Source organism: Pavona decussata, unplaced genomic scaffold (genome assembly GCF_977016875.1).
Source record: "Pavona decussata unplaced genomic scaffold, jaPavDecu1.1 SCAFFOLD_241, whole genome shotgun sequence".
NCBI lineage: Eukaryota > Metazoa > Cnidaria > Anthozoa > Scleractinia > Agariciidae > Pavona > Pavona decussata.
In genome coordinates, this window is record NW_028145646.1 from 1 (window position 1) to 26,551 (window position 26,551).

Below are 26,551 nucleotides of genomic sequence, written 5' to 3' on the forward strand. Positions count from 1 at the left end.
TGGCAATTTTAGTTGGGTGGCTGTATGTGTCGGGTCGAAATTATATCACTCAATAATACCATACCTTAATTCAAAAAAACTAATTTGCTTGAGATCTGGATGTCCTAAGCGAGAAAACTATTCATAGGTTCATGCATTATTGCGGAGTCTCAATTCATACTCTCTATTTCATCCCAGAAAGATAATTCTAATGTGGACCGTATGCGCTAACATTAAATATAGCGTATGGGTTGAACGTTTTGTCTACCAGTCTTACTTGCTAACTTATAATGCTTGCTAACTTATACTTGCTAACTTATAATCATAATTTACGTACTTATGTTATAACTTTCAAGATCCTCATTGCTCCGGTTATATCGTACAGGCTCAACGTTTTGTCTACGATTCTTATATTGCTCCATTTATACTAATTAAACCTTTGTATATTCTTTTACTAGAGGCCATGCGCGGACATATTTGAAGGATTTAGAAAAAATACGTCCCAGCTCAATTTTGGGTGAGTATACGATAACCAAGTAATTATCAGATTGGAAAGTTTGAGTCGTTTCTCCCTGAGAGAACGTAACAGAGACGAGTATGGAAGGCGGGGTGTCTACTCAGGTCTACACAATACCTTGTATCTGTTGCAGATATTATCCATTCTGGGGAGAGCTTGTTTGTCAAAAAAGATGTCAAGATGCCAGTACAAGGTAACAAGCTCTGTTCAGTTTGCTATTGTACTCGTCTTTTTTTTTTTCTTTCTGCTTTGTGGTCTTTCTCTTGTTCTGTAAATGTTGCTTGTAACCACTGCTCGCCTCAACTAGCTCTTGCTAACTGCGGGCAGTGCATATTTATTTATGTCAAGAATCAATAAACTGAACTGAACTGTTCTCAATTACCGTGACAGTTGTGCCTGGTTGTGCATGCGCTGATTTTTGCGTGGCTTCAGTTGGGATATTAATAGAATGTTCAAATATCAGTGAAAAATATTTGCTCCTTCTTCCTGGAAGCTATCGTTTACTTCTCGCACTTGCTTCAGTGGAAAGGCACTGATGACTGCTACGTAGGCTAAAGTAAACATGGCGTCAAAAACCATCGAAACCTTTTTTAAAAAACTTGAACACTATTCAGTTACGTTCTCGAAAATCTTTCAAGTGATGTTCGTAATTCCTCGGAGGACCTCGAGTGACCTTCGGAAGTCTTCGAGCAATTTGCGCTTGGGTCTATTGCACTCGATTGCTAATTAATCATTAATCAACCAGTTGTCAACCAGTAAGAAGGATTTTTTTTCCGAGTGAATGTCGTTTTAATCTTTTTCTTTTTCTGACGTTCTTCTTGGCGCGTTATAATCTTAGAGACAGTCTTGAATTTCAAAGTAACGTTGCCGAAAAGCGGACCAGAACGTTTCCTTCTTCTTCCGATTCCGCTTCTGATTCTGTCGCTTGCTATCAAGTGTGAACTGGTTGATCGGAATCGGAAGCGCAAGTAGAAGAATCAACCAATCACATGGCTCATTCCCAATCCTTTAATCCCTTTAGAACGGAAAACATGACGGCCTTCCGCCATCTTGAATTTCGTAACACGAAGGCGAGGCTTCTGTTTCTGCTTCACACTAGGTCAGAAGATTCTTTTGATTCCGACTCCGATTCAGTCACTTGCGTCGCTAGTGTGAACAAGCCATACGGCGGAAAACGGCAAACTGCGACTTTGAAAGAGAAAATACAATACCAATTATGTACAAAATATACCTAACTGGATCTCTCAGTCACCGCCGGCACTTTTGTTTACATTTCCTGTGGTTTGGGCGTTTAATCCGTTTATTCGATGGCTGGTTACGAAAACTGACTTCTCATCGTTACGGTTAAGTGTTCAATTCAACCTGGTAAGTGTCCCCAATTAGTGCTCTGCGCTAAATACATTGACACTTAATTCAAGTGATTTATTTTATTTATTTTTCTTTTTGTTGTGTTCATGTTGTAGGTATTTGTAAGAGATGTGGATATATCTCAAGCCAGCCGTTGTGTAAGGCGTGTGTCCTGTTGGAAGGGCTTAACAAAGGTTTACCCAGGTATAACTTATTCAAGCCATTTAGCCAGCCGCATGGATAGGCTGACCTGTAAACACCTTAAACTACTATACTTGAACAGGATCCACCAAACCACAAAATAGATGGTGGTCTCTGCCTGCCCTGCACCCCCCTTCCTCAACCTCAAAAGATGGCGTCGTTATTGCATAGCCACCCCTCCATCCAGCAGTAAAAAATGACAGTGAGATTCAAACCTCGTTTTTCTTGTTTATCTAGCAATGCTGACTCTTGCAAGCTGAACATTTCTCTGCCAAATCAAATTTTCAGTACAGCAAATAACATTTTACCAGTGATGTTCATGAGATAGGTGGTGTCTTCGATAACCCCCCACCCCAGACAAGGTGGGTCCTCTTCGAACAAACTTGCCAGTTCCCTTATTGATCGAGTTTTGCACTAATGCCATAAAACAACGTTAATTAAGGAAAGAATGCTGCACGATTCCGATGGTAGAGTGTTCATTTCCTCGCATCCAAGCAAAAAAAAATAATTGGAGAAAGGTTGAAAAAAGTATGACACAATAATTATGCGAGACATTGTTGATGACTTGTTATTTTCCTCTTTAGGTTGGGCATTGGAAAAACAACCAAAGCCAAGGTAAGCTAAAGCTTCTCACGGTCGTAATTTTTTCCAATTAATTTTTTGCCCCACAAAAGTAGTCACAACGCGGGACATACAATGATGTGTACTTGAATATAAAGAAACAGTGGCGAGGAGACCAAAAAGACAAAAACCCATGAGCTTTACACACCGGTATGGTACTCATAGGTCATTTACTGCCGAGCTCATGAGGTCGACTCTTCTCTCGTAATTTAAATGATATACTTTTTTTCTTGCTCCATATTCGTGACATGCTGAACAATACAGGAACTATTGCGTGAAGATGGTTTTGAATGATCTTGAGATATTAAAATAACGTGTCTAATTCCTATTGAAACTGTCACCAAAGTTTACAAAGAAAAATTGTACACATGGTAAATCGAAAATCATTCAGGTAGAGAGAAGACTTTATTTAGTTTAACATGAGTATGGAACTACAAACAAAACATCCGAGTTCCCGACTGGGGACAAACTTTGATAAAAATGTTGTTGAGAAACTGATGAGACCTCTCACACATCGGCCTCAGCATGTTCAACATGGAGCATTTCTCAGTTGACAGTTTATCATTCAGTCAAAAGTGTTATTTATCTGTTTCAGATCGAAGTCTTGAGCAGTGGTGACTCTGGTTCCTGTGCGCCAGCTGATCAAGATACAAGCAGTTCTGCAAAATCCCTTGACTTTTGACAAATATTACCAATAAATTGTAAACTTGTTTAATTTCAGAACCTGTGGTGCAGATCTTTACTCCTTGCCTGCAGCTCACAATAGGCCGTTATCTCTGTCACTTTCAGAATTAGCCCGTTCAGTATGAATTGTGGCTTCGGACACTGTTAGAAGTGCTGGCTGACTTATTAAGGCTGTCACCAATGCTGGCCGGTTTTCCTTCTTGCTTAATGCTAAACTTTACACTGCCACGCCGTCGCGAACAAAAGGTGTCAAACAGTTTGTTTCTGTGTCCACTTTGTAATGACCTTTGTTCCGCCCAGTCCTGTAATAAGTGAATCTATCACAGGATACCCACTGTCATTGTGACTGAGAATAAACGAGAGGAACTGGTGAGGAATAGGTTTTTCCATCCACAGTTCAAGCGTGAAGAGAGAAACGAGTTCTTGTAGGATAACATCTGAAAACAAAACAAAACATAAAAACAATCAATTAACAGAACTGTATTTACGGTTGGACGGGGGATTTCAAGTATTCACACTGCCATCAACATCCCAACACGTTTATCCAGACTTGATGTGCAAAAAAAAAAGAAAAAAAACAAAAAAAAAACAAAAAAAACAGAGAAAAGAAAAGAAAAGCTTTACAACTTAAACACCATAAGATTTCCTATTACTCTTTTCTACACTTTTCTTACTACAGCAATCTATAATTCTCATTTTACTTTCCCTTTCGTTCTTTTTATGTTATACAAACTATGACAGTATATAATGCAATAATATAGGTTTCGGACAAACCCGCCTCGCTTAGCGTTGCTATTTGCGGAATGCATTGTTTGTAAATAAATAAATAAATAAATTGTTGTTGTTGGTTGTTGTTCTCCCCGTGAAGTCAGAGCAAATCCCCTATGCCCAACTCCGTTACCCCCCACACTGGGTTTCAAGCCGGTCGAAGACAGTCTATGGTCTCTGCATTATCAAAAATAAATGAAGAATAGTCTGAAGCCGATTTTCTGTCCTTTCTCTTGCAGGTTTCGCTAATCAACTAGATTTTTTAAATCCTACCATAGATTCTCTCTCTAGTTTTTTTGCCTCTTAGTTTATCGGATAAATTTCAACTTTGTAAGGTACCGTAGATCCCACCCCCTGTGTCCCAGAAATCTTCGCTGTACTTCCACCCCAAAACTTTTAAAGTAGCTGGGAATACCAAAGGAGAGTAAAGATGTCCTCTTAGTTATTAAAAACGTCAGCTTCATGTAACAGCTCCAAAACTACTATGATTTATGGAACCCAAAAGAGAAAACCAAAAGTTTGAAATAAAGCATTCGAGGATTTACGGTATAAACTTTCAATCCGCAGTGATCCTCCAGTAGTTGCATTCGACGTAGAAAGAACGCACTCCTAATACAGATTGGAGTCGAGATTGTATGGGACAGTCGATCAACGAATGATTGGATCTTGGGACGCGTATCTGGCATCCCCCGCAAATTTTGCAGGGGCGGATGACATCATCATCAACTTGGCAGGAGAGAGAGCCTGGGATCGAGACCATCGAACGCACTCTCTAATCTTTGATTATTACTAATAATAACTCAGTGTCCCTCGGCTACTCCCTGCGGCTTGAAAAAGGTAGCTCCACCACCCAACAGTGCATCATTCAGCTGCACTTTGCTGGTATATTTTGTTTAAAAATGTACGATTCCACTTGCCTTGGTCCTGAAAAACAGCCTCCTCCAAGTTTCTGCTGGGGTCGGACAACAAAGGCAGAATAACTTTCTCCAGTCCATTTGTGATGCAGTCAGCATAAGGTTCTTGGGAGATCAGCTGGAAGACCCCTGTCTGAGGCGAAGTTAGTGTATCGCTCTCTCGTTGAATGCGCCTGACAGCAGCAAACAAAACCAAGCAAATCATGTTGAGTTCCCTCAATACTGCAAAGCGAAACTTCATTCGAGAGCCTCTATCTTCCTTGTGTTTTAATAAGGCCGTCCTTTCGCTGGACAAACCAAACTGGTAAAGTCGCAATATAACTTTGATTTCTAGAGCCGAACTCTCTGTTACAAGGCGATCTTGGAGCGCGCAGTTTCGCACCAGGCATTTTCTAAACCAACGCAGAATTGAAAGGAAAGGAACTGAAGTTTGGATCTCATTGCTTTGAAGACGATAGCTACCAAGCGTGTTGTGCACGGATGATTTATCCGAACATGATAATCCAAAGCGCCATACAAGAAGAATAGTTTGCTCTGCTCCTGCGCTTGAAGAAGGCTCCCAAGTTGTGAGTATTGATAGTAAGGAAGACAAGCTATCCGCCTTCAGGTTACTGTAATCACCATCGGTGTCCAGTGGAGCATCAAGTCTACAGATTTCCTTCAGGCTAAAAGACGACAACAGCTGATTCACTGCGCATGTCTCGTCAAATGCCGCACACCACAAGCGTAACAGGCTCAAGATACGGTCACGTGACAAGCCAAAATCCTGGTTATTGGTTGTGAGGTAAGAAGTAATGGACGCCAGCAGTTCTAAGAAGCTGCACGTATCACGTGCACCTGGATGAGATCTGCAAATTAAGGAAACCACGTTTTCATTACTCCTCTACGCTCCAATCGTGACCAGCACCTAATATCACTATTAAATCAAAAAATAAAGGAAACGATCGGAAAAATTGAAATGTCTCACTCCTCTATAAAATTCCCCGGATTTGTAGCGTAAAAAGAATATTGAGAATCGGAAGGTCTCGATAAAAGCTTCGACTCCGGATAGGAGCACTCGGATTTGTTTTTTCCGAGTATGCCTGTGTCACTTTCTAGAATAATACATCATTATTCAGAAGAGTTAGGAGAATGTGCAATGCATTGTGTTGTAGGGGTTTGGGGGAAGCGCGTATTCTTTCCTCAGGAATGAATCACAACAGATTTCAGTTCTTACCCGAGTTGCTCAAGAAGAGTCCAGCATACAAGTGTACACTCCTGAGCCACATTTGGGGGCAGGCGAACAGCTTTTTCTTCCTTGTCGGTGTCTTTCTCGTCCTTGTTGTTAGCAGCTTCAGTCCTCTTTCCAACGCGTCCTCGATGCAGCGTGAACCAAAGGGTGTAAAGCAAATTCAAACTTGTGTCAAGTTTTTCAGGACTAAAGGGAAAGAACAAAGACGTCTTGTTGCAACGTTGCCATAAAGTAATGTTTAAAACACGAGCAGCAGTGTTTTAGCGGGATTTAAAACCACGAGGCGAGGCCGAGTGGTTTTAGACCCGATAAAACACGTGCTGCGAGTTTTTTGAACGGCTTCAAAAACATTCCTGGAAAAGCGTGTGCCAAGAGAGTTCATGACAATGATGCTTTTGTGAACGTTGGAAATTAGCATACGAGAAAAACATTAAACACCGCATACTAATAAGGAGGAGGTTTTATCGGGTTTTAAAACCACTGTACGTGATGTTTCATCGACCATTTGATAGGTCAATGGGCTTATGAATGATAAATGAGTTTTTGAACTGGCTGGAATTTTGATATAGCTAGATCCTACATTTGCCATGTTCTTAAAACAACTCAGCTTCCGAAAAAGTAAAGTAAACGTATGCATGGGAATTTTGAAGGGTACAAATGAATGTTGTGACGCTAGCACTAAGAACACAAATGATGGATCAGAGGATTAACTCTGTTGGCTTTCTCCCGTTTGCAGTCGGTAGAGCAGCGGACGATCAAATCCAGAGGTCGTGGGTTCGATTCCCGCCGAATCCTCCCTCGCGCGATCTCCCATTTCCTTTCTAGGGCTAACGCTCAGTGAGAAATTCATGGGTTCACTTTAACACTCTATCATACACTGCAGAGTTAATTCTCTGATCCAACATTCATGGGAATTTTGGCCGACTCTGAACCTGTGTAACTACTCAGTCTAGGATTCATCGGACTACGACAACAACTATGTCTGTCAAAAGGCAAGTGCACTTAGATCATCCGTGAAATATAAAGCATAGTTTCAGGCTATGAGCTCCGTTAACGTGATTTTCAAAACTTCACAAAAATTAACCTTACTACGCAAAATGTCGCGAAAACATAAGAGACTTGGGAAGACTTGTCATGACAGTTTTACGAAAGTCGTGGCGTCTACAATGGTCTAATTTTCGATCAAATAAATGATGTAACTGGGATGTATATAAACGATTCAAAATTTTGTATGTCTGTCATTTTCCTGTGGAGTTACAGAGGTTCAAAGCCGACCTCGCCTCCTACGCAGACGTTCTTTGGCTTGTCACATCACGCACTCATGTCACGCACTCAGGTCACGTCAGCGGTGCTTTTACTCCATCCAAGATGGCAACAATACCCGTGGAAAGGCCCATAATAAGATCCATCTTATTAAATGACAACGTAACAAATGTGAAACATCGCACATCTCCTACTAAAATGTTTATTGGTAAGGTTATTTTATTTTTCGATAAAATTCTGAGAAATCTGTTCTTTCCTCCGGCTATTTGTTTTTCAGGCTATCTTATGAAATGCTAATCACTCTCTCTTACTTTCTTGACAGAAATTCAAGTTAGGTTTGTGTTCGTAACTTTCGAGGAGTCGTTATTTTGGAGGGTCGCCGATTTCAAGCACACCTACACCCTTCAAAAGCTGTATTTCGCTGGACCCTGATGACCTGCAGCTGCATTTAGGGCTGGCATCATTGTTCTGTTGTTCGTTCTTTTGTTGTCTCGACCAACAATGTAAGACCTTGAAAACGGTGCAGATGGACAAACAACCGTCACATTTTATCGCTAATTCATATTTCAAGTCATTCGACACTCGATGCAGCAAACGAACCTACCTTTTGTAGCACAAGGAGTGAATCCAAGCTATAACACCGTAATTTTTGGCCAGGTCATAAGCTGCTGGGTGAATCTTAACAGCCGATAACAACAACTGAGCTACCAGGGTCTAAAGAAGGAGAAAAAGGAAGAGAAGGATATTGAAACTCAAAGAAATCAGTTCAGGTATTTTAGAAACTTCGGCTGAGTTTCCAAGAAGGCTCACAACCTTTCGATGTGTCACATAGGAACGCTTTCCCTAGACCTGCTAACACGATTCCACAAGACTCAGATTTCTTTTACCAGGCCTGATGTTGATGGGAACGTTGGAAACTATTGTAATTCCATTAGCCATCGCCAAACGAAAGCCTGGAATAGTTAAAAATGCCGTTCAACTCTGAACTTTGTCCAGGCTTTAATCCTCTTTCACACAGTTTTCGAGTACTGCTACATGACGTAGTCATACCTGCGAATGTTGATCGCTGACTGGTGAGTCATGGTAACTGAGTGCTAACTCAATCACGTGACGCCGTTTGTACAGATAGTAATCAGGACTGTCCTTCATTCCATCCACCAGCAACTGTAGCATCCAGGACCGGTCGGTCTTGTGCTGTTAAGTGAAACAAGAGCAGGGAAATAGCGTAAGCCAAACAAGGTGAAATTGAGGGGTGCTACCAACCTTGCTAGATAATAGTACTGTTACCAAGATAACTGGAATTAATGTCATATTGGAATCAATGGCAACCCAAAAATATTGGTCATAATCATTCAACCCAATCCTCTACTTATAATAACTTCTACATTGAACATAGTGAAAAATCCATTCCTGAGCATTGGGCCATTAGTGTGCAACTCATTACCCTTAAGCCGGCGACACACCTGACGATTTTATACGCCGATTGCTGCGATCGGCTAAAATCGCCCGGTGTGCCCGGTGCAGCGATTGCCATTTTCGCCGGTCGACGTGATCGGCGTATAAAATCGCTATTTTTATCTGGCTGTCAGATATCGGCGATTAAATTCGCCGGTATTCACCAAGTGTGCCCGTTCCCGTGATTTTCTTCACTCATCGCTGCGAATCGCCAGTAAACTCAACTAATCAGGTTGAGCGATTTTACGACATGACTTTTCAAAACGCTCCTCGATGGAGCCCGGGAACAAGGTTAAAGTGCCAGGTGTGTCCGCATCCATTGGTGACGAAAATCGCTTGCGATCAAATTCGTCGCAATCGGCGTATAAAATCGCCAGGTGTGTCGCCGGCTTTAGAATTCCGAAATTTGCCTAATTTACTTTTCAAAAGGAACTTAAATAAAGACTTATGGAAATTCTCATAAAAAAAAACGATGACTATCTCGAAATCACTCAAACTATCAATGTAATGTTATAGCTCTAAGTTTAGTATCTATTCTCTCCCCTTAAATTTAATAGTTTTATAGTATAAAATATATATAACATTTTATATTCCTTCCATAATCTCTAATATAAGAGTTACCCTACTTATTACAGCTAGTTTTGTAATTAACTTTAAATTTTGTTTAGTACGATATTTGTAATTTCTTTTTTTTTTTTCTTCTTCCCTCGCCTCGACTAATAAACGATTTGCAGGTGGAAGCATTTTTATATTAATTTACTTTTTTGTTGTTGTTGTTGTCGGTTTCGTTTTAAATTTCTTCAACCTCGCTCGCAGGGGTCTAACTCTTCCTTCCTCGAGAAAGTCAAAGGACCCTGGATGCCGCTTACACGTGGCATCCAAAATCTGGGTGCTTGACTGTATAAAAGCTTCCGTTTTTTTCTCTTCAAAATCGCGTACGCTAATCAGGGTAAAGCTATGTTCACCTGCATCGTGCTGCTGTTGAACATGGAGTAAAACAGCGGCAGATCCCTGAGATCCAAGGCAGGTCTCTGAAGAAGATAGCTGTTCATCATCATGTAGAAAGGATGCTCTAAGGAAAGAGAAAAGACAGGTATTCGAAGGGAAGTGTCGTGGGGTTTTGACCTCCTTTGGCAAAAATACCGACAAAAGACCTTAGCTACAAAATCATTCTAGAACAACCAGAGGAAAGAAATCAAACTGATCCTTGAAAGGAACAATTCGCGATCTGTTCTAGCGAATCTTGGAAACAAAAATGCAAGAACTTGAAAAACGTTTGCATAACATTTTTCAGGTTTCAATCCATACTGACCTACCCTGTCTCAGGCCAGAGGCACACATCGACAGTTTTATTGCACTGGGGTGATAATTTATAACAAAACTAGACAATTATGTTTTTGTTTCTGTTGTCCGACAAACATTTTTGGGTTTTGAAATGACATCAAACTCGCGTGATACTTCTCTTTTAAAAGAACATTTGATTGTCAATTCGAAGAGCTAAGATCAGGGCCCAGTTGTTCAAAACCCGTTTAAACTAATCCTGGATTCACGTGAACTTTGATTATTTTGAGTTTAATGACTAGTTAATAAAGATTCTTCCAAAACATTTTTGGCCCCCAGTTTTCATTTAGAGTTTTCTTTAACATTATTAGCTTAAAATAAACTTTCAAAACCACTTTAAACGAGCGATATGAAAACCTCGGTTAACTTTTAATCGTGGATTAGCGTTAATCCGCTCACGAACAACCGGTCCCATAATGGTTTCTGCTATTTATCAGAGCGGAGCTAATGTCAAAAGCACGGCACGCAAGAACAAAACGCCACAGCGAACTCTTTTCATCCTCGACCAACCAGGCAAAACGTCCTGTCACAAAAATCAACGAGAACGTCAAAATGGCAATAGGCTTAATAACCAAAACAACAACTCTGCACGTGCATTATACTTTTTGGTACTTTCTTTTGCCGTCACTGCACGACTAGGACGTGAAATGTCCTGATAAAAGGAGGACGTAAACACGCGACGACGAATTTTTCTTTCTCTTTCTAAACTTGGGTGCGGTCTCCAAGAATTCTAGGAAATTACACCTATTTCGCTGCCGTCGCAATCGTCGTTACTTAAGCTCCCTACTGCCAGGAACTAACGTTTTCATATCAAAACTAACCTGGTTTAAGTAGAATATATACCACACGAGCTACGAAGCACACCATAACACTGGATATGCGGCAGTTTGCTTCTGTGACACCATTCTTCAAACACTTCAACAGATGAAAAATCTGAAAATGCAAACGTAAATCACTCTTAGATGAAAATTCTTACTTTGCCGGTGAGTGTGAACCGTTGTTACCCGCGGCTCTTGAAGGGTGTGTTCCACTTTCTTTAAAGCACTGGAATAAACGCATTAGTCTCTCTCGCGGGGGCTGATGGGAACGAGTCTAAAGTCTAAAACTGATGAATCCTCATTAAGGCAAAAACGTCCGTGTTTCATTCAAGGAAGTGTAAAACTGTGAGCGTGTTTTGATTCTTTCTCCATTAGTTTTTTCTAGGATACTGTAAAACTAGCAAAAAATATAATGCAGGTTATCTGTGATACAGTGTCGTCATAGCCATACTTGTAGTCGCTTTTACATCACTCTCGAGTACGTGTTACCTCTTTGCGTCAGGCGAGGCCCAGTCTTCCGCTGTAGGTAGAGCCTAATTACAACTCTTCATTATACAAACAACAAGCCAATAAAGACTATAGTATTTCTTTACTTAGCAAATGCAGCAGAACGTAAAGAACAAATGTGGGCCAAAACCGCTACTTGGCTCAAAAGAGACTTATCATATTGTTTCTACTGTGAAAAAAAAAAGGGACGTAATAAACATAGCCTAACTCTGACCTGCTTTCTCTCCTTAAACCTGGCTCCCTCAAGATGCGTCATAAACCTGGATAGCACGTGATATCCAGCTTGGCGCACGTGTGCATCACGTGATGATAACGAGGTTATTGTGAAGCTCAAGCAACCTTGCTCGACGAACTTTCTACAATCCACCTGATAGTCTAGTGGAGAGAACAACAGAAAACAGATGCTATTCGACTCGGATTACTTTAAAAATCCTTCGTTAGCGTCAAATTGCGGTTACCTTCTGTGTCGCTTGTACCAGACTCTCAGCTTAAACAGAGGGAAAAGGAAAATAAAAGAACGCAATTTTTCACGCTTCATCTCGGATCGTTGTCGATCATCGCCACTATCTTAGAGCCTGCAAGAGCCTAACTTTCGCTGAACATTAACCCTTTAAGAGGGAATGTCTACTAACACCGAGCGAGGGGTGGCACATGATAAAAAGTGAAAGTCCTTCACAAATTGACTAAGGATACCCTATGGTAGTTCTAGTAATGTGGTGGTTTTGATTTCTCGGAATTCTTTTTTTAACCCAGAAAAATTGAATAAAATCTGTGCGGGCCCAAGTGTCTATAAAAGCACCCAAAGTAGACGTGTCCCATACCTCCTCCCAACTTCGCTCTGTTTAATTCGCATCGATAAAAAAAACTCATTTTAAGCTTGGAAATGTGCAGTTGAAGTGTTTACGAATCGTTTGAGGCCAATAATAGATCTCTGCTTTAGTTTTGAAGGTCATGGGGAAGGTATCGAAAGTCACTAAAATTGGCTCAGTCGAAATTCTCAATTTGGCGCACTTTTTCAGGAGAGAGTTTCCCTACCCGGTAAAACACCGAATCACTTGAAATTTAGAATTCTTGATTGACGAAATACCGTTCTAAAACCAGGTTTAAAAATCAGTTTCGGGCTTTCTATCAGCGCTGAGAACTAACGCTCTCAAAATCCCGATAGTTGCAACATTATCTGACAAGAACTGTAAGCGATACACATGCTGTTTCTGTCAAAATCAACTAAGACTTTATTTTTTTTCTTGTTTCCCTCAATATTACGATGGACCAAACAACAGAAAGCTCATATTTGGCTCACCTTGAATAAGATGTCATCTAAGTATCAGTTTCTTGGCTTAATGTACCACACAAAGCCATCATAGCTCGAAGGGTTGATAATTGATCTCCTTCAGTGACTAATGACTTCTGCTATCGCATTCACGTCACTTGGCAAATGCCAATTGAAGGGGCAAAAATCCTTTGACGGTAACAAAACCCTGTTGGCTCATAGAAAATATTAACAGCAATATCTAATTTTAAAGTTCTCCACAGTCATTTCAGAAACCGCCGGACTTAATAATCTTCCGTCTTCGACTGTTTTTGACTGTACTTGTTTCGGTCACGCAACGGCTTGATTGGTTTTTCTTACATATGGCCAAAATCGAAAAAAAAAAAAAAATTCCAAACATCAGGGCGCCTGAAACTAGTTCCTATAAACTTATTTGAACATGCAAACGTGACTGTTCACGCATTAACGCGGCTTTTGAATTTCTCCGTGAACACTGAGTGATCGATTCAGGTTGTTTATTTCACGACGGTCATGGCGTGTGCGTGAATGGTTTATTCAGCAAAGATAATTACTTGAATGATGTTTTAACGAGAGGAAATTGAACAGATACCGGTAGAAGGTGATATAAGAAAATTTTGAATTAACGAGAACTTTTTCAGTTTCTCAACCAGAATGACGTTCGTTCTTTTCGCATGTGTCGGTTTGCCAACATAAATAACAGCTATAAACAAGATAAAAGATATACAGACAGATAAAGAGTTCCGTGATCACTGATGATAACAGTACCTGAAAAAGGGTTGGATGCATCAATTCTTCGTTAATAAGATCTTTAAAAAAGTTCAGTTTTCTGTTTAATCGTTGATTTTCTCTGATCTGTAGCACTTTTTTTTAAATGTGTTTATTTTAGTTACAATGATCTGTTGTGTTCTTATAAACACTGCCGTTGTTCTGATTGAAACAATTACCAAATATACAAAATTTCTATATTATAAAACACTTGAAGTTTTTTGTATTTACGCCGCGTTTAAAGAATTTTCTGATGATTGCAATCATTCTAACGGCCATTTCGGTCGTGACAGGGTGAAATCAGCTCGTGAGATTTGCGGATGCCAGTTCAATTATCTGACAAGGTGGTCAAGCAGAAAAAAAGTGTTTTAGTAAACCGTTCAAATCTTTCGTTGGCGCAACTCTAGTGCAAAACCGTTAAGACAACAATAAACTTAAAGGACCCTAGTCAGCCTCCGCTATTTTCACGGGGGGTGACAACTCTAACAAACGCTGTTTCGGGAGCAAGCCAAAATTGTTCCGGGAATCTGGAGATTTTCCATCAAAATTATTGATATTGCATGTGAAGCAAAATCTTATTGCTTTGTGTTCCTGAAAGTATGTGTCATTATCTTTAGTAGTTTCACAGTGATTTCGTTCATTTCGACATGCTCTGAATAAAATATAATAGCCAAACTCTCGCATATAAACATTTATAGGCGTGGCTGGCTAGGGCCCTTTAATGCATACCTCGTGAAATTTCTCAGGACAAACACGTTTCGGGACAACACTAGCAGTGTTCGAATAAGTGATGTTTACTCCGAAGTTGAGCTTATCTTAGCGCGCTCGTGATTCTCTCTTCGGCTACATTTCTGTTTAGACCATTATAGACTTGCCACAAGTCGTCTTCTTATGCACGGAAAGAGTGACCAACAAGGCGACGGAGTCGTGAGCCGAGCGCCTGACTGGACTCCCACGAAAACGGACTTTGAGAAAGTCTAACCTATCCCATCTCAGTGGGAAGTTGGCCGGTGCAGAGCCAGTGCTAACCAATGACGAGATCCGCATGGGCTCTCTTAACATACTGCAATACTGACAAGGTGAGAAAAGCAGACCGTGGGATAGGCAAGTCGGAGTCTTTAGCTTTATTGCGACAACTTGAAACTGGTGTACTGAGTACACCTTAATTTTGTCATATACGCTGGCCTCCTCTGTAACTGATTTGCGAATGAATGGGGCAATTTAGTTTGGAAACAGTGCAATCCAAACGTAGCCTGGACCCAGTCATCATTTTAGGGCACATCGTATTACCTGCTCCCCTAATAGCGACTGCGTGGGGGTATAACCCAAACGTGACTAGTATTTGTCTTTTTCGTCGCTGGTGTTTTGAACTTTGAACTAATCACTACATAAATCAATAAGTGAGCTTAGCAATCTTTTGCATAGGTATATGCCGTGACCGCAGGCCTATTGCGGAAGCTACCGAGGCGACAGCAAAAACAGTACGAGAAACTGCAAGCATTGGATCGAGCCGAGGGGATTAGGGGGGGGTTCTACTCATAGTACAGGGTATGTGTGAAACGATAGTAAGAGTTAAAATTTAGGTGTGAAAGGCTTCTCCTTTTGCACAGTTCAGATTCAGAACATAAAATAACTTTATTATATTACATCAGGAGCTACATTTAGGCCTATAGACGCACTAAATTCATACTTAGCATCTACAGACGTCAGCCCTATTAGATCTCAGCTTAAACGCTCATTGGAAAATGCGAGCGGACGAACTTTGATGGTGGACAAGGGGTGGCTCCTGTCAGGTACATGCCAAGAAATAACACCAAATGAGACAGGCGCCCTGTCCCGCGCAATACGTTCACCAGACACGCTGCGTCGCTAGCTCTCTAGTGATAAACATTCTGATGTCGCAGCACACCGTTGATGTGCTAAACGAACTTAAAGAGGAGTTTGCATTGACTGTGAAGCAAGCAAAGGCAAATATCTTTACATCGTCATGGGAGGCCCACATACCGGCGCTCTATCAACCAAGATGCTGCAAGGGTCGACGTCCTAGAGCTACCTGAAGAGTTATCAGCAGGGGCACCCAACGACAGTTTTCTCTTAGATCCTTTGAAACGCTATTTTAGGCTATCCGGTGAGTGCCTTTAAAGTTCTGTAGGTTCATTTTAGGCTGCGCTATAATATTTTTATCTGTTCGGCCATTCTAGGGGAACTTCAGTCTTTTCGAAATTACTAGGGCATTTTTGTCCATTTCTCGAAAACCTTACGTCTTATTTCCTTTCCGTAAATCTTAGCTGACCTTATTTCCCCGAAACGACAGTTTCATCAATCCGAAAACAATAGGCCTTAAATTTTCTATTTCATGAAAGTTCGAGGTGAAAATTCGAACAGATAATTTACCGAAACCATCCGTTGGGTGCCCCTGTTATCAGTTTTGGTTGTCCGAAAACCAAAGTGCGCGATTCAGTAAACATGGTATATTCCTTCGCATGTCAGCATAGCTCAGATCCTATCTAGAATGATAAAAGAAGCAGAGACCGATACAACGTAGAATTATGGTTTAAAGGTTACTATATTTCGGCTGGCTAAACCAGCCTTCTTCAGGTATAATGAAAAGTTACATTGGGACATACGCTTATATAGCTGACAAATATTTGCACAATAGCAGAACTACGTTAAACTAAATTGATTGACAGTATAAAATATGAAGCAAATGACAATAATAATAACAAAAAAATAAAAAACGAAGAAATGTACTAGTTTTTTTCCTTTTATTATTTTTTATTTTTTGTCAAGGATGCGCATGTCAGCAGTGAGGAGTGATTTTTTTCTGGCTGATAACATTGTTTTGTCCCATCCTCAAGAGAACAGTCAGGGATGAGACCGTAGTGACTTTTGCACGAAGGCGAAAACCAAGGCGTTAATAGTTAGTGGTTCTAACAAGAAAAGTGTTCCCCTAGGTTTCACCTCATTAAAATGCAGAGTATCATACTTTAGCAAGGCTTGCTTTGTGGCTCAGTCCTTTTGGCGTGTATAGATGATAAAAACATTCGACTATAAATCATCAGTCCTGTCCACACTTTGGTAAAGATTTCATTGTTTTTAATTTGTTTTTGTTGTTGTTGTTGTTGTTGTTGTTGTTGTTGTTTTCAGCATGTCAGGACACACGTTTCCCGTGTGTTTTTCACCCAACATAGTCAAACCTAACGTCACGAGAATTAAAAAAAGCGTGACATTTTATTACGTGACTTATGCCATAAACAGAGTCGAATTGATTCACGAGCGCTTTCGCTTCAAGTAAATCCTGCGAACGGATCTCGAAGCGACAGCTCGAAACAAAAAAATCGTTTCGAAATTCAAAGAAAATCAAACTCATCTCCATTTTAAACGATCTTCAAGTCGAAAAGAAGTGGTCCGATGGTAAGTCATTTGAGTTTATTGTCGCTCCATCGCAATAAGCGATGATAATTTCTCTTGTTGAAGATGGCTATATAATAATGAAAGGATACAAACACAACCAAATATCTTATTTAGACAATGCCTTATTGCAGTTAGCAAAACATGACCTTTCACTGGTGGTTTAAAGGCGAATGCCGAGGTAAACTACATGAAATTTCAATAGTTTCTCTTCGTACTGGTTGCAGTCATGTGCAGTTTGTTTACACGTTTATATTGCGATTTTCGTGCTTTTGAGACCGCTAATGCTCGGCGCTGGTAAAAAGCCCGAAGCTATTTTTTAAACCTGGTTTTAGAGCGATACTTCCTCAATCTATAATTCTAAATTTGAAGGGTTTTAGTATTTTACCGGATCGCGAAATTTTCTATTAAAAAGGTGCGCCAAATTCAGAACTTGGAGGGAGCGAATTTTTGAGATTTTTTGTGGCTCCTCATGACCAGGAAAATTCATCCACTGAAGTATTTTTGGACTCAGATACTTAATAAACACTTCAAAAGCAAATTTTCAAGAAGAAAACTGGGTTTTCTTTGATGCGAATTGAACAGAACGAAGTTTACGAGAAGGTGTGAACCATGTTTATTTCGGGTGTTTTTCAAACCACGAGGGGCCGTCACTGTTTTTTCTATTTTTTCCGATTTAAAAAATATATTTCAGGAAAAAAATCCCACCACGTTTTTAAAACTAGTATGGAGTATCTCTGGACGGAATATGCAGAGTTTTGATTTTTTCATCATGTGCCACTTTTTTTATGATTTCGCTCGGTCTTAGTAGACATTCCCTCTTAAGCCCTAATGCCAAAGGACAAATTCTCCTATCTCGTCCCCATACTTTTCTTATAAAAGTACAGGGGAGAAGTTATTAAAATATCAAGAAAATCAGTTTACCTTGTGATCATATCCTTAATTTTCATGACCTCATGGGTTGAATAAGTATTGATATATAAGGAGAAATTTGATGCTGATCACTGTGAGAGCTTAATAGAAAGAGTCAAGGTACTAACTTGGAGCTAAAAGGCAGCTGAACAATGGAAGAAGAAAGCACGGGTCATAGACATCTTGAAGCTTCTGATCGGAAAGCTCGCGCTGGACTTGAGGCTGAAAACAAACAAAGAACAACCTTTCAATAATTAGTAGAAGGCAGTGTTCGTTACGAGTTTTTCTTTACAGGAATTTTTAACATTTTTCATCTTTTTTAAGCGTAATGAGTGTCAAACGTGATGTGATCAGACTAAAAGTCACAATGCCTTAAAGGTAAATTGGGGATAAAAATTACAAACAAAAATCAATCGTGTCCGGCTGTCTAACAGAAGTAAAAGCGAGCCAAATCTTTACAAACCTGCAGATGCCTATTCTGTGGAAATACAACCGCTGACTGATTCATTTTACTGGCATCTAGTTGTTCCAAGACCTCGGTTACACTAGGCTGTTGCCATAGCGATGGACCCAGGCTTTTTGCGATTTGGTGATGACTTGCAGCTGCGGGCCCCCAAAGGATTGGTCTGTGGAATACATATTAATACTACAAGTTTTCAGTGGAAGGTAATACATTGATAATATCTCAGATTCATCGTACAGTGCAGATGTAAAGGCAGCGATACCTGATTCAGTATTGGTCAACATTTGTTTCTCAGTAAAAGATGCTTATGTAAAATGTATGTCACGTCCTAACGAACTAGGCAACAATCCACTGTCTCTATTCCCGACCAAAAAAGTTCAATATGTAACTAGCCTCGTTCTATGTTTAGCAGCAAACCAAGCGCACCAGGTACAGTGCAACAAACGTTGAGTAAAGTTCAGAACTTTACGCTGAGCAAGAAATATTGCACAGTGTTCACTTCTGCATCATAACGGTCGCTGTCTGGCTGTGCGCTCTTTAAAAAAGGGATGTGTTATCCAGTAGAAAGCGCGAACATATGGAAAAAGAGCCCAAATTTATATGGAGCTTTGCTAAGATGATCTCCTTGGTTTGAGGTGATAAAGCAAATCAGATGTTATGTAAAGGTGCTATCTTCCATGCTTGCCATTAAGCATCTGCCACAGACATTATCAAATTTGTTAGTTTTTATTTTCGACTTGTAGGCAGTGTGTAGGCTATGTTTTCTCCAAATGTACCTGTAGTTCTTGAAAGACGCGTTGTTCTTCTCATACAAGTTCAACAAGTACAGAATGGACTGATCTGAAAACCAAACAAAGAACCTTTGTAAACTTCCTGCAACTCCTTGCTATAGGTACACGCCTTATCGTATGTATATATTATTTCAAATGTAATTTTTCATCCTTCACGAGAAAACAGTCTTCGTCAACATCAGCCAAACAGTTTTTGGTGGTTATTAAAACGATGGTTAAAATAAAACAGTTTTTGGTGGTTATTAACACGGTGGTTAAAATAAAACAGTTTTTGGTGGTTATTAAAACGGTGGTTAAAATAAAAGTTTTTAGTGGTTATTAATACGGTGGTTAAAATAAAACAGTTTTTGGTGGTTGTTAACACGGTGTTAAAAAAAAACAGGTTTTGGTGGTTTTTAACACGGTGGTTAATACATTTTAAAATTTTACTTTTAACTTTCAAAGCACTATATGGTATGGCACCAGCTTATATTGGCGATTTAATTAATATAAGAAAGCACGAACACTATTCACTGCGCTCTAATTCAGGCACTATTCTATTACATCCGGCAGGGAAAATGAAAAAATCCTTTGGTGACAGATCTTTTAGTCATACTGGAAGTTTTTTCGTACCTGTGGAAGACAGTGAAGCAGAGTAAGCGGCAAACAGCACGGGCAGGTGTGAGGACTGGCAACAGGCAGGACTCTTCTCTACAACAGTAACCATCAGCTCAGTCAGGGCTTCTGTAGAAAAAACTACTTGATTAAAATCTTCCTATACAGCTTTGCAAGACTTTAGAAACCTGTGTTATTGGAGACCAAGGGGGCAGAAAGCGGAAGCGAGGAATAAGTCGAAACCAGCGGGAGAAAAAAAAAGTTCGGCAAAAACAAGTCGGGATGAAAGGTAGAGGTGGGTGTTTCTTTTCTTCCCCGCCAACCTTCACCAATTCGATTTTTTCGCGTGACGAGACGAGACGAAAAGACTACAAAAAAAAGATACAGTAAATCAAACTGCACCAACAAAAACAACAAACTTTCTTTAGGTAGGGTAGCTCTGGGGCTGATATCCATTGGGTACCTGTGTAAAAATCCTAAGAAAAACTTATGAATGTTAACGGTTACCAGAAGAAACGTCTCAAGTTAGATTTCAAATGATTACATAACTGTTTTATTTATTTTATTTATTTAATTCAATATTTATCCAGGGGCATCCAACTGTACTTTATGTTACGTCTCGAAAGGAACTCGACTAATGAGACAGCTAGAAGCTAAGTTAACTTTTACCCCAGGGCGGTCAGAAGCAAAGAGAAGACTTATCTTTGACGACACGCTGTTTTATAGTGACCTGATACACCCGATAAATACCTATTGTTCTCCACCAATCAGACACCGATAACAACAGACGTTTCCAGTCTCACATAAACCTAATTATTCGTGCCTCATAATTGAGGCAGTTTTATTACTACGAACAAACTTGAAAAGGATTCTAACATTACTTTGAATTTCCCAGAAATTGAGATTTCCAATTGACAAGTTTTCTCTCGCACATCTGCATTAAGGAAAAGAGAGTAGATGGCAGCGTCCAACACCATGACAAGCATCACGTAAGCTACCTTTTAGGTCCCTCTTTCCAGCTTCCTTATCGTCCAGGATGACCTCCAAGAACTGAGAATGACTTAGTACCATCTCATACAAAGTGTCGAGAGGCAGCAGGGTACAAGAGAGACACTTGTCATCAGCTTCTTCCTCGTACAGCGCTTGAATAATGCACCTTAAGGTTCTCAGGACATCTGCACTTTTAAATTTGAACCTATCATGACGAAAATAAAACAAGATATCAGCAGTTATAACAGGACGTTTTATGTTGTCAGTTGGGAGATTTAGCAACGATGATGGCGACAGCAACGAGAACATCAAAAGAGCAACAGGCTTAAGAACCAAAACAACAACTGTTTTTTTGTTTTTGATACATTTGCCGTCACTGCATGACTATTTCCTGATGGGAAGTTTTATGGAAGAAGTGAACACATATTTAAGTGCAGTCTTTAAGAATTTAACTCCAGGAAATTTCACCTACATTTGACCTTTAAAGCGAGTTGGAATAATCGCGATGACATTTGAGAAAACGCGAATTCATCTTAATAGTGACGTTTTTCGCTGCCGTCGCTGTCGTCATTGCTAAAGATCCCTAGTAATTGCTACGCAACGGCATTAGGCGTGCCATCGCAACCGTAAATGCTAAGTTGAAAGCTGGTGAAACAAACACGTAGCCATTTTAACAATCACAGCCACTACAAACGTATTTCCAATTGACACGTTTGCCCTCACACATTTGCAGAAATGAAAAGAGAGCAGATGAAAGCGTCCAACATCACAACAAACATCACGTTAGCTACCTTTTAGGTCCCTCTCTTCATCGTCCAGGGTGTGTTCCAAGAACTGAGAACAACTTACGCAACGGCATTAGGCGAACAATCACAACTTTTACTGTAACCGCTAAGTTGAACTGAAGCTAGCAGCGATCATATGGAAACAAAACATGTAGCGATTTTGGAAATCGTACCCACTGCAAATGTATGAATTGTGTAGCCCGGGACGCTTTTCATTTAACTCAAATTTTCGGCTGGGAATTCCGGAAGCTCTCCGGATCAAAAGGAAAGGCGAGTTATATCTGGACGAAGAACCTCGCCTTCAGTTGCAAACTTACAATCTTATTGGAAGATCAAAAATCGCACTGATGACGTAAGAAGATAAACAAAATGGAAACAAAATTTTGTGCAAATGGCCTCCGAAGGTGGCTAATTTGTTGCAGAAACCTTTGGTTAAATGGAAATTTCCCCTGGTTCCACTGCATCATTGCAACGATCGCTAGGATGACTGACCACTTAATTGGCGATCAGTCCCCGGTTGTTCACAGAACGGATAACTCTATCTAACGGATAAAATTCACTCCAACATGCATTTTAGCAGCTAGATAGCGACTTATCCCCTGGATAAAGTTATCCACTCTTTGAAAAACTGGGACAAGAGCGATAAGAGTTCTACTGTGATAGAAAATCCCTCAAATACCTTAAAGAGTTAGTAACAAAGCTGTTCCATGTTGAAACACAACTGTCGTTGCTGGCGCTGAGTGGGGAGGATTCCTAAAAGGTAAAACGGATATACATAAATTATAGAGTAAATACCAGGTGACTATAGCAAGCCTAATGTGAATGAAAACAAGCCCTCAGACTGATTGGTTGCGGTGGTTGCAAGGGTTGCAAGGTAAGTATCTTAACGTTTGGTGACAGAAAGTATCTTCGTTGTAGTGGCTGCAAAAGTTGTCAATTTAAAATTTGACTATTTAGTAACAAAGACATAAAAACAGACTAAAACAGACTAACACTCACAGGCCTTATCCCTCTGTGCTATTGGCATGAATACTTGGATCTAGTCTACACTTATAAATCTATTGTTAATAGTTCTGACACCAATTTTAAGATATTTCAACCTATTAGAGTTACCAGGCGTTCTGCTCCAACTAAGAGTATATTACTAGATATACCTAAAGCTAAGACTGTCACGTTCCAGAACAGTTTTTACTCAAGAGCCTCAAGAGCATTTAACACACTTCCAGACTTCTTGAGGGACAATACAAAATCTATAGATGTATTTAAAACTAATTTGAGGGCATACTACCTAGATTTGACTTTAAATGTGTACGATCCCGCAGTACCTCAAACGTTCAAAAGTGTCTGCATAAAATGTCATCAAAGCAGATCGTTACCTGTATTATTAGTTAAAATGTGTTGTTAATTATTTGTCAATACTTAATTATTATGATGTGATTTTATTTATACAAGGGGTCTCGTTATTGGAACATATCGTTCTGTGAGTTCTATCCTGTCAGAGGTTTTTCATGTTGTTTTTTTTCTCCTCTGGCGAAGTTTATAAATAAATAAAATAAAATAAATAAATAAAAACGAACGGTCCCTAAGTGGCCCACAAAGCCACAAGGCATGGAACAACTGAAAGTATTACTATTACATCTGCATGGATGGGATGCTAGTCCATCGCAGGGTTACCCCTAGCAGTATTTCTCCCGTACGCATTATTTTACATGTCTGGGTAAAGAAAGATAATGTGGAGCAGTAAAGTTTCTTGTCTAAGGAAACAAAACGACAACCAAGCCTCGAACCACTGACCCCCTCGAAACACCCACACCCTTACTGCTACAACACTGCACTTCCACGATACAAACCAGCCAATACGTAAACTTGCGTTACGTACCTTAGAAATTAATTCCAAGTGAGCAAAGACATCCTGAAACTCAAAGTCTTGATTATCATTCTTGTCGCCTGTGAAAATCATGCAGAAAGCGAGTTATAACCTATTGATGTAACAAGTACTCGAAAGAAACTTAACACGCCTTCAAAACAAAATCGTGTAATAAGTAAATACAAGTTGCCATGTCTGAAAATTGCAGACTGTCAACTTTAACTTATTCTGCATCGTTCACATTTGACAGTAGGCATTTCCCAACACAACTTGAAAACTTAATCTTGCCGAGTGAACGCGACTTTACACGTTTGCTAGCATACGAACGTTGTCTCACTATTTTCATTTCACTAGGTGTAATGCGCATTTGACCATATTTACATGTTAATTTGCGCAGTAGAAACATCAAACATTAAACATCATCATCATCATCATCATCATCATCATCATCATTATTATTATTATTATTACGGAAACCCTATATTCTCACTTTTTTTCGATACACGGCGCTAAAAAAGGAACGAAGAAGTTTCACCTTTTTCTTCTAAAAGACTGGACAGGAACTCCATACAAACGAAACAGAATTTTCTTGTCAATTCAGTCTTCTCCTCACTGGTAGAACACTCGTGACACAGTCTCGTTAACAGTTGGTAAGAGATTCTAAACCGACACCTGAAAACAAAGTATAAACAGAAGGTTCAAACAGTGTCATTATCACGACAACTTACAGAATGAAGTTAACCACATGGTCATGTTATGTCTCAACGAATCAATAGCTTGCTCTTACATGTCCCACAAAGAAGGTTTGCTCAAAAGGTCACTGAACGTCTTCCTAAGAACATTATCTACAAAAGAGCAATCATAATGAAGTTATACACGGAGAGATTCAATACATAACAACCATATTAGCGACGCCTCCAACAATGTCATCTCTCGCAATGGGAATCGGAACATAACAAAAATAACTAGAAAACTAGAATGTCACAAGTGTATACTGTAAATCTTGCAACCAAATGGAACCTGTTATCACATTCTGCACACAACCTCCCTTTTAGAGTACGAAAATATTTACAATCGTGCCTTCCGGATTCACACGGAAAGCTAATTATAAAAAAATTGGGCAAACTCGCGTTCTTAAACTGCAAATCTCCACAAACGCATTGCTTAAGTTTTTCTCATATTATCAGTTCGTTTCAATACTTTCTCTCTGGCGTTAAACGTAGCATAATGATAGCAACTTTGACAAATAGTCATTAAATACCAGTTTGCAGACAAAAGAATGTTGAGGGAAAAATGTTAATCTTGTCGTAAACATTGGACAACGAAAAAAATCCTCCTGACAAGAAGCGAACCCTTGACTTACTGTACACATGTCGGTGCTGAAACCACTGAGCTACTGGGAAACTCCTGTCGAGCGTGGTCATTTACTAGGTCCGTATACGACACAGGTCCTGTGAGAATAGAGACTACCTATTTTTTTTTTTTTTTTTTTTTTTTGTAAAACTCAATAATTCACGAAGAGAAAGCAATGGAAATTGGAAATGTAATCTTAATTATCAACAAAAAATTGGTGAGCTTTTGCTTTCAATTTCTCCAAGAAATATTAATGATTTGAGAAGCTGTATCAAACCGTAGAAAGAGTGTTCCTTCCAATGTCCAAACACCTCGAAGTTGATTTAAAAAGAAGGCGGCTGCGCCTCGTTTTTTCAGCCTACTTCTCGGTGTGTGGAGACCGAATGAAACACTCTTCCTCGTGTTTGATTCAGTTATGACTTTCACAAATGCCAAAATGCAACTGCCAACATGAGTTTAGAAACATGTTTTCCGTGTGAAATCCCCTTCAAGACGCCACACCTTATTCTACAGTAGTATGTTATGTATAAAGCTGTTACCTCTTTTTACGCTTTGAATGAGAGCAACAAGCAACTCCATACATCTCTCCTAGAATGGAAAAAGAATTTTTCTTCAGCACTTTGCTTGTCTTATGTTGTACGTATGTGTACTCGATAAAATGAAGTCAACAATGAACACGTTTTGGGGTGAATAAGGAACACCCATACTACACCTCTACAACTTCCAAATGTTTCATCTTGTGAAATCTAACAATTTCCAGTAACAATGGGAAAAACCTTGGAACACAGTCTCAGGTTTTCACAGTTGAAGAGTCTTATATGAGCATGCTTTGAGACAAGTTTGGAATTCGGTCTATTGAAAATGTTCTACATTCACCGACATTTTGTGCATTTGGAATATAGTGTTGAATTCAGTCTGGCAAGTTCAAATTAACCGAAAAAAATTATTCGCGTGACTGCACTCTTCTTTTAATGATTTCTGATAGAAATAGCGGCCCTTCGCAGGGTTTTTTGTAGCATTTAAACAGGCGGACTTATGACTTGAGCGCCAAAGGCGCGAACGTTGAGTGCAGGAGGCACGAACTTATAGGGGGGGTCCGGGGGCATGCTCCCAAGGGGAATTTTTAAAATTGGACTCTCTAAAATGCAATTTTCTGTGAACTACCGGACGTAACATGTCAAGCAACCGGACTTTGCGTCCGGCGTCCGGCCTGAAAGGAAACCGCTGCCCTTCGTATTGTTATGCATTCACATTACGCCGGACAGTCATAAACAGCTCAGATCAAGATGGCAGAACTACATTTATTAAACAACAACAACAAGCCTAGTGTTCAATGCCATATAAGGCTATCACATGATAAGCAATATACAGGGGGACCAAAGAAAATCTAACATGTATGGTTAAATAGATTCACCTCCGAGCTTTTAAAAATTCCCTCCCTGTCACTAGAAAGCCACTCCCACAACGGTGTCCAGTATACTTCAACCACATGCGAAACCACGGCTTCAGCTCTGGTTTCACCTGTCAGAAGAACAACAGCAACAGAGCAAGGACACGGTCACAAAAGTTGCACAGATATGACATACATCAAGGTAAAAAGGAAAGTGCGCAAATGCTGCTCAATGAGATCTTGGAAACGGATTACGTTTGCTTCTAAAAGCCTTCAAATCAAAAAGTCATATC

General features: G+C 39.8%; 2 protein-coding genes across 2 annotated transcripts in view; one reads left to right on the forward strand and one right to left on the reverse strand.

Moving 5' to 3' along the window:
- The first annotated feature begins 362 nt into the window (after positions 1-362).
- Positions 363-3,380, forward strand: LOC146457512 (cytoplasmic tRNA 2-thiolation protein 1-like). The gene is made up of 5 exons (XM_085091841.1): positions 363-496; positions 630-689; positions 1,960-2,047; positions 2,629-2,659; positions 3,261-3,380. The coding sequence occupies exons 2-5, from the start codon at positions 677-679 to the stop codon at positions 3,345-3,347; spliced, it is 219 nt and encodes a 72-aa protein (XP_084947967.1). The 5' UTR covers positions 363-496; positions 630-676; the 3' UTR covers positions 3,348-3,380.
- Positions 3,038-26,551, reverse strand: part of LOC146457513 (nucleolar pre-ribosomal-associated protein 1-like) — a 42,415-nt gene continuing 18,901 nt past the window's right edge. Inside the window, exons 19-37 of the mRNA XM_085091840.1 lie at positions 26,283-26,389; positions 25,408-25,456; positions 24,303-24,360; positions 24,051-24,187; positions 23,528-23,595; positions 22,328-22,401; positions 20,872-21,068; positions 19,892-20,002; positions 19,265-19,328; positions 18,489-18,651; positions 18,154-18,247; positions 11,861-12,021; positions 11,143-11,254; positions 9,946-10,052; positions 8,576-8,719; positions 8,130-8,239; positions 6,248-6,448; positions 5,035-5,879; positions 3,038-3,786 (exon numbers count right to left, since the gene is read on the reverse strand). Of these exons, the coding sequence (XP_084947966.1) occupies positions 3,599-3,786; positions 5,035-5,879; positions 6,248-6,448; positions 8,130-8,239; positions 8,576-8,719; positions 9,946-10,052; positions 11,143-11,254; positions 11,861-12,021; positions 18,154-18,247; positions 18,489-18,651; positions 19,265-19,328; positions 19,892-20,002; positions 20,872-21,068; positions 22,328-22,401; positions 23,528-23,595; positions 24,051-24,187; positions 24,303-24,360; positions 25,408-25,456; positions 26,283-26,389 (2,990 nt within the window). The 3' untranslated portion in view covers positions 3,038-3,598. The remainder of the gene's footprint in view (positions 3,787-5,034; positions 5,880-6,247; positions 6,449-8,129; positions 8,240-8,575; positions 8,720-9,945; positions 10,053-11,142; positions 11,255-11,860; positions 12,022-18,153; positions 18,248-18,488; positions 18,652-19,264; positions 19,329-19,891; positions 20,003-20,871; positions 21,069-22,327; positions 22,402-23,527; positions 23,596-24,050; positions 24,188-24,302; positions 24,361-25,407; positions 25,457-26,282; positions 26,390-26,551) is intronic.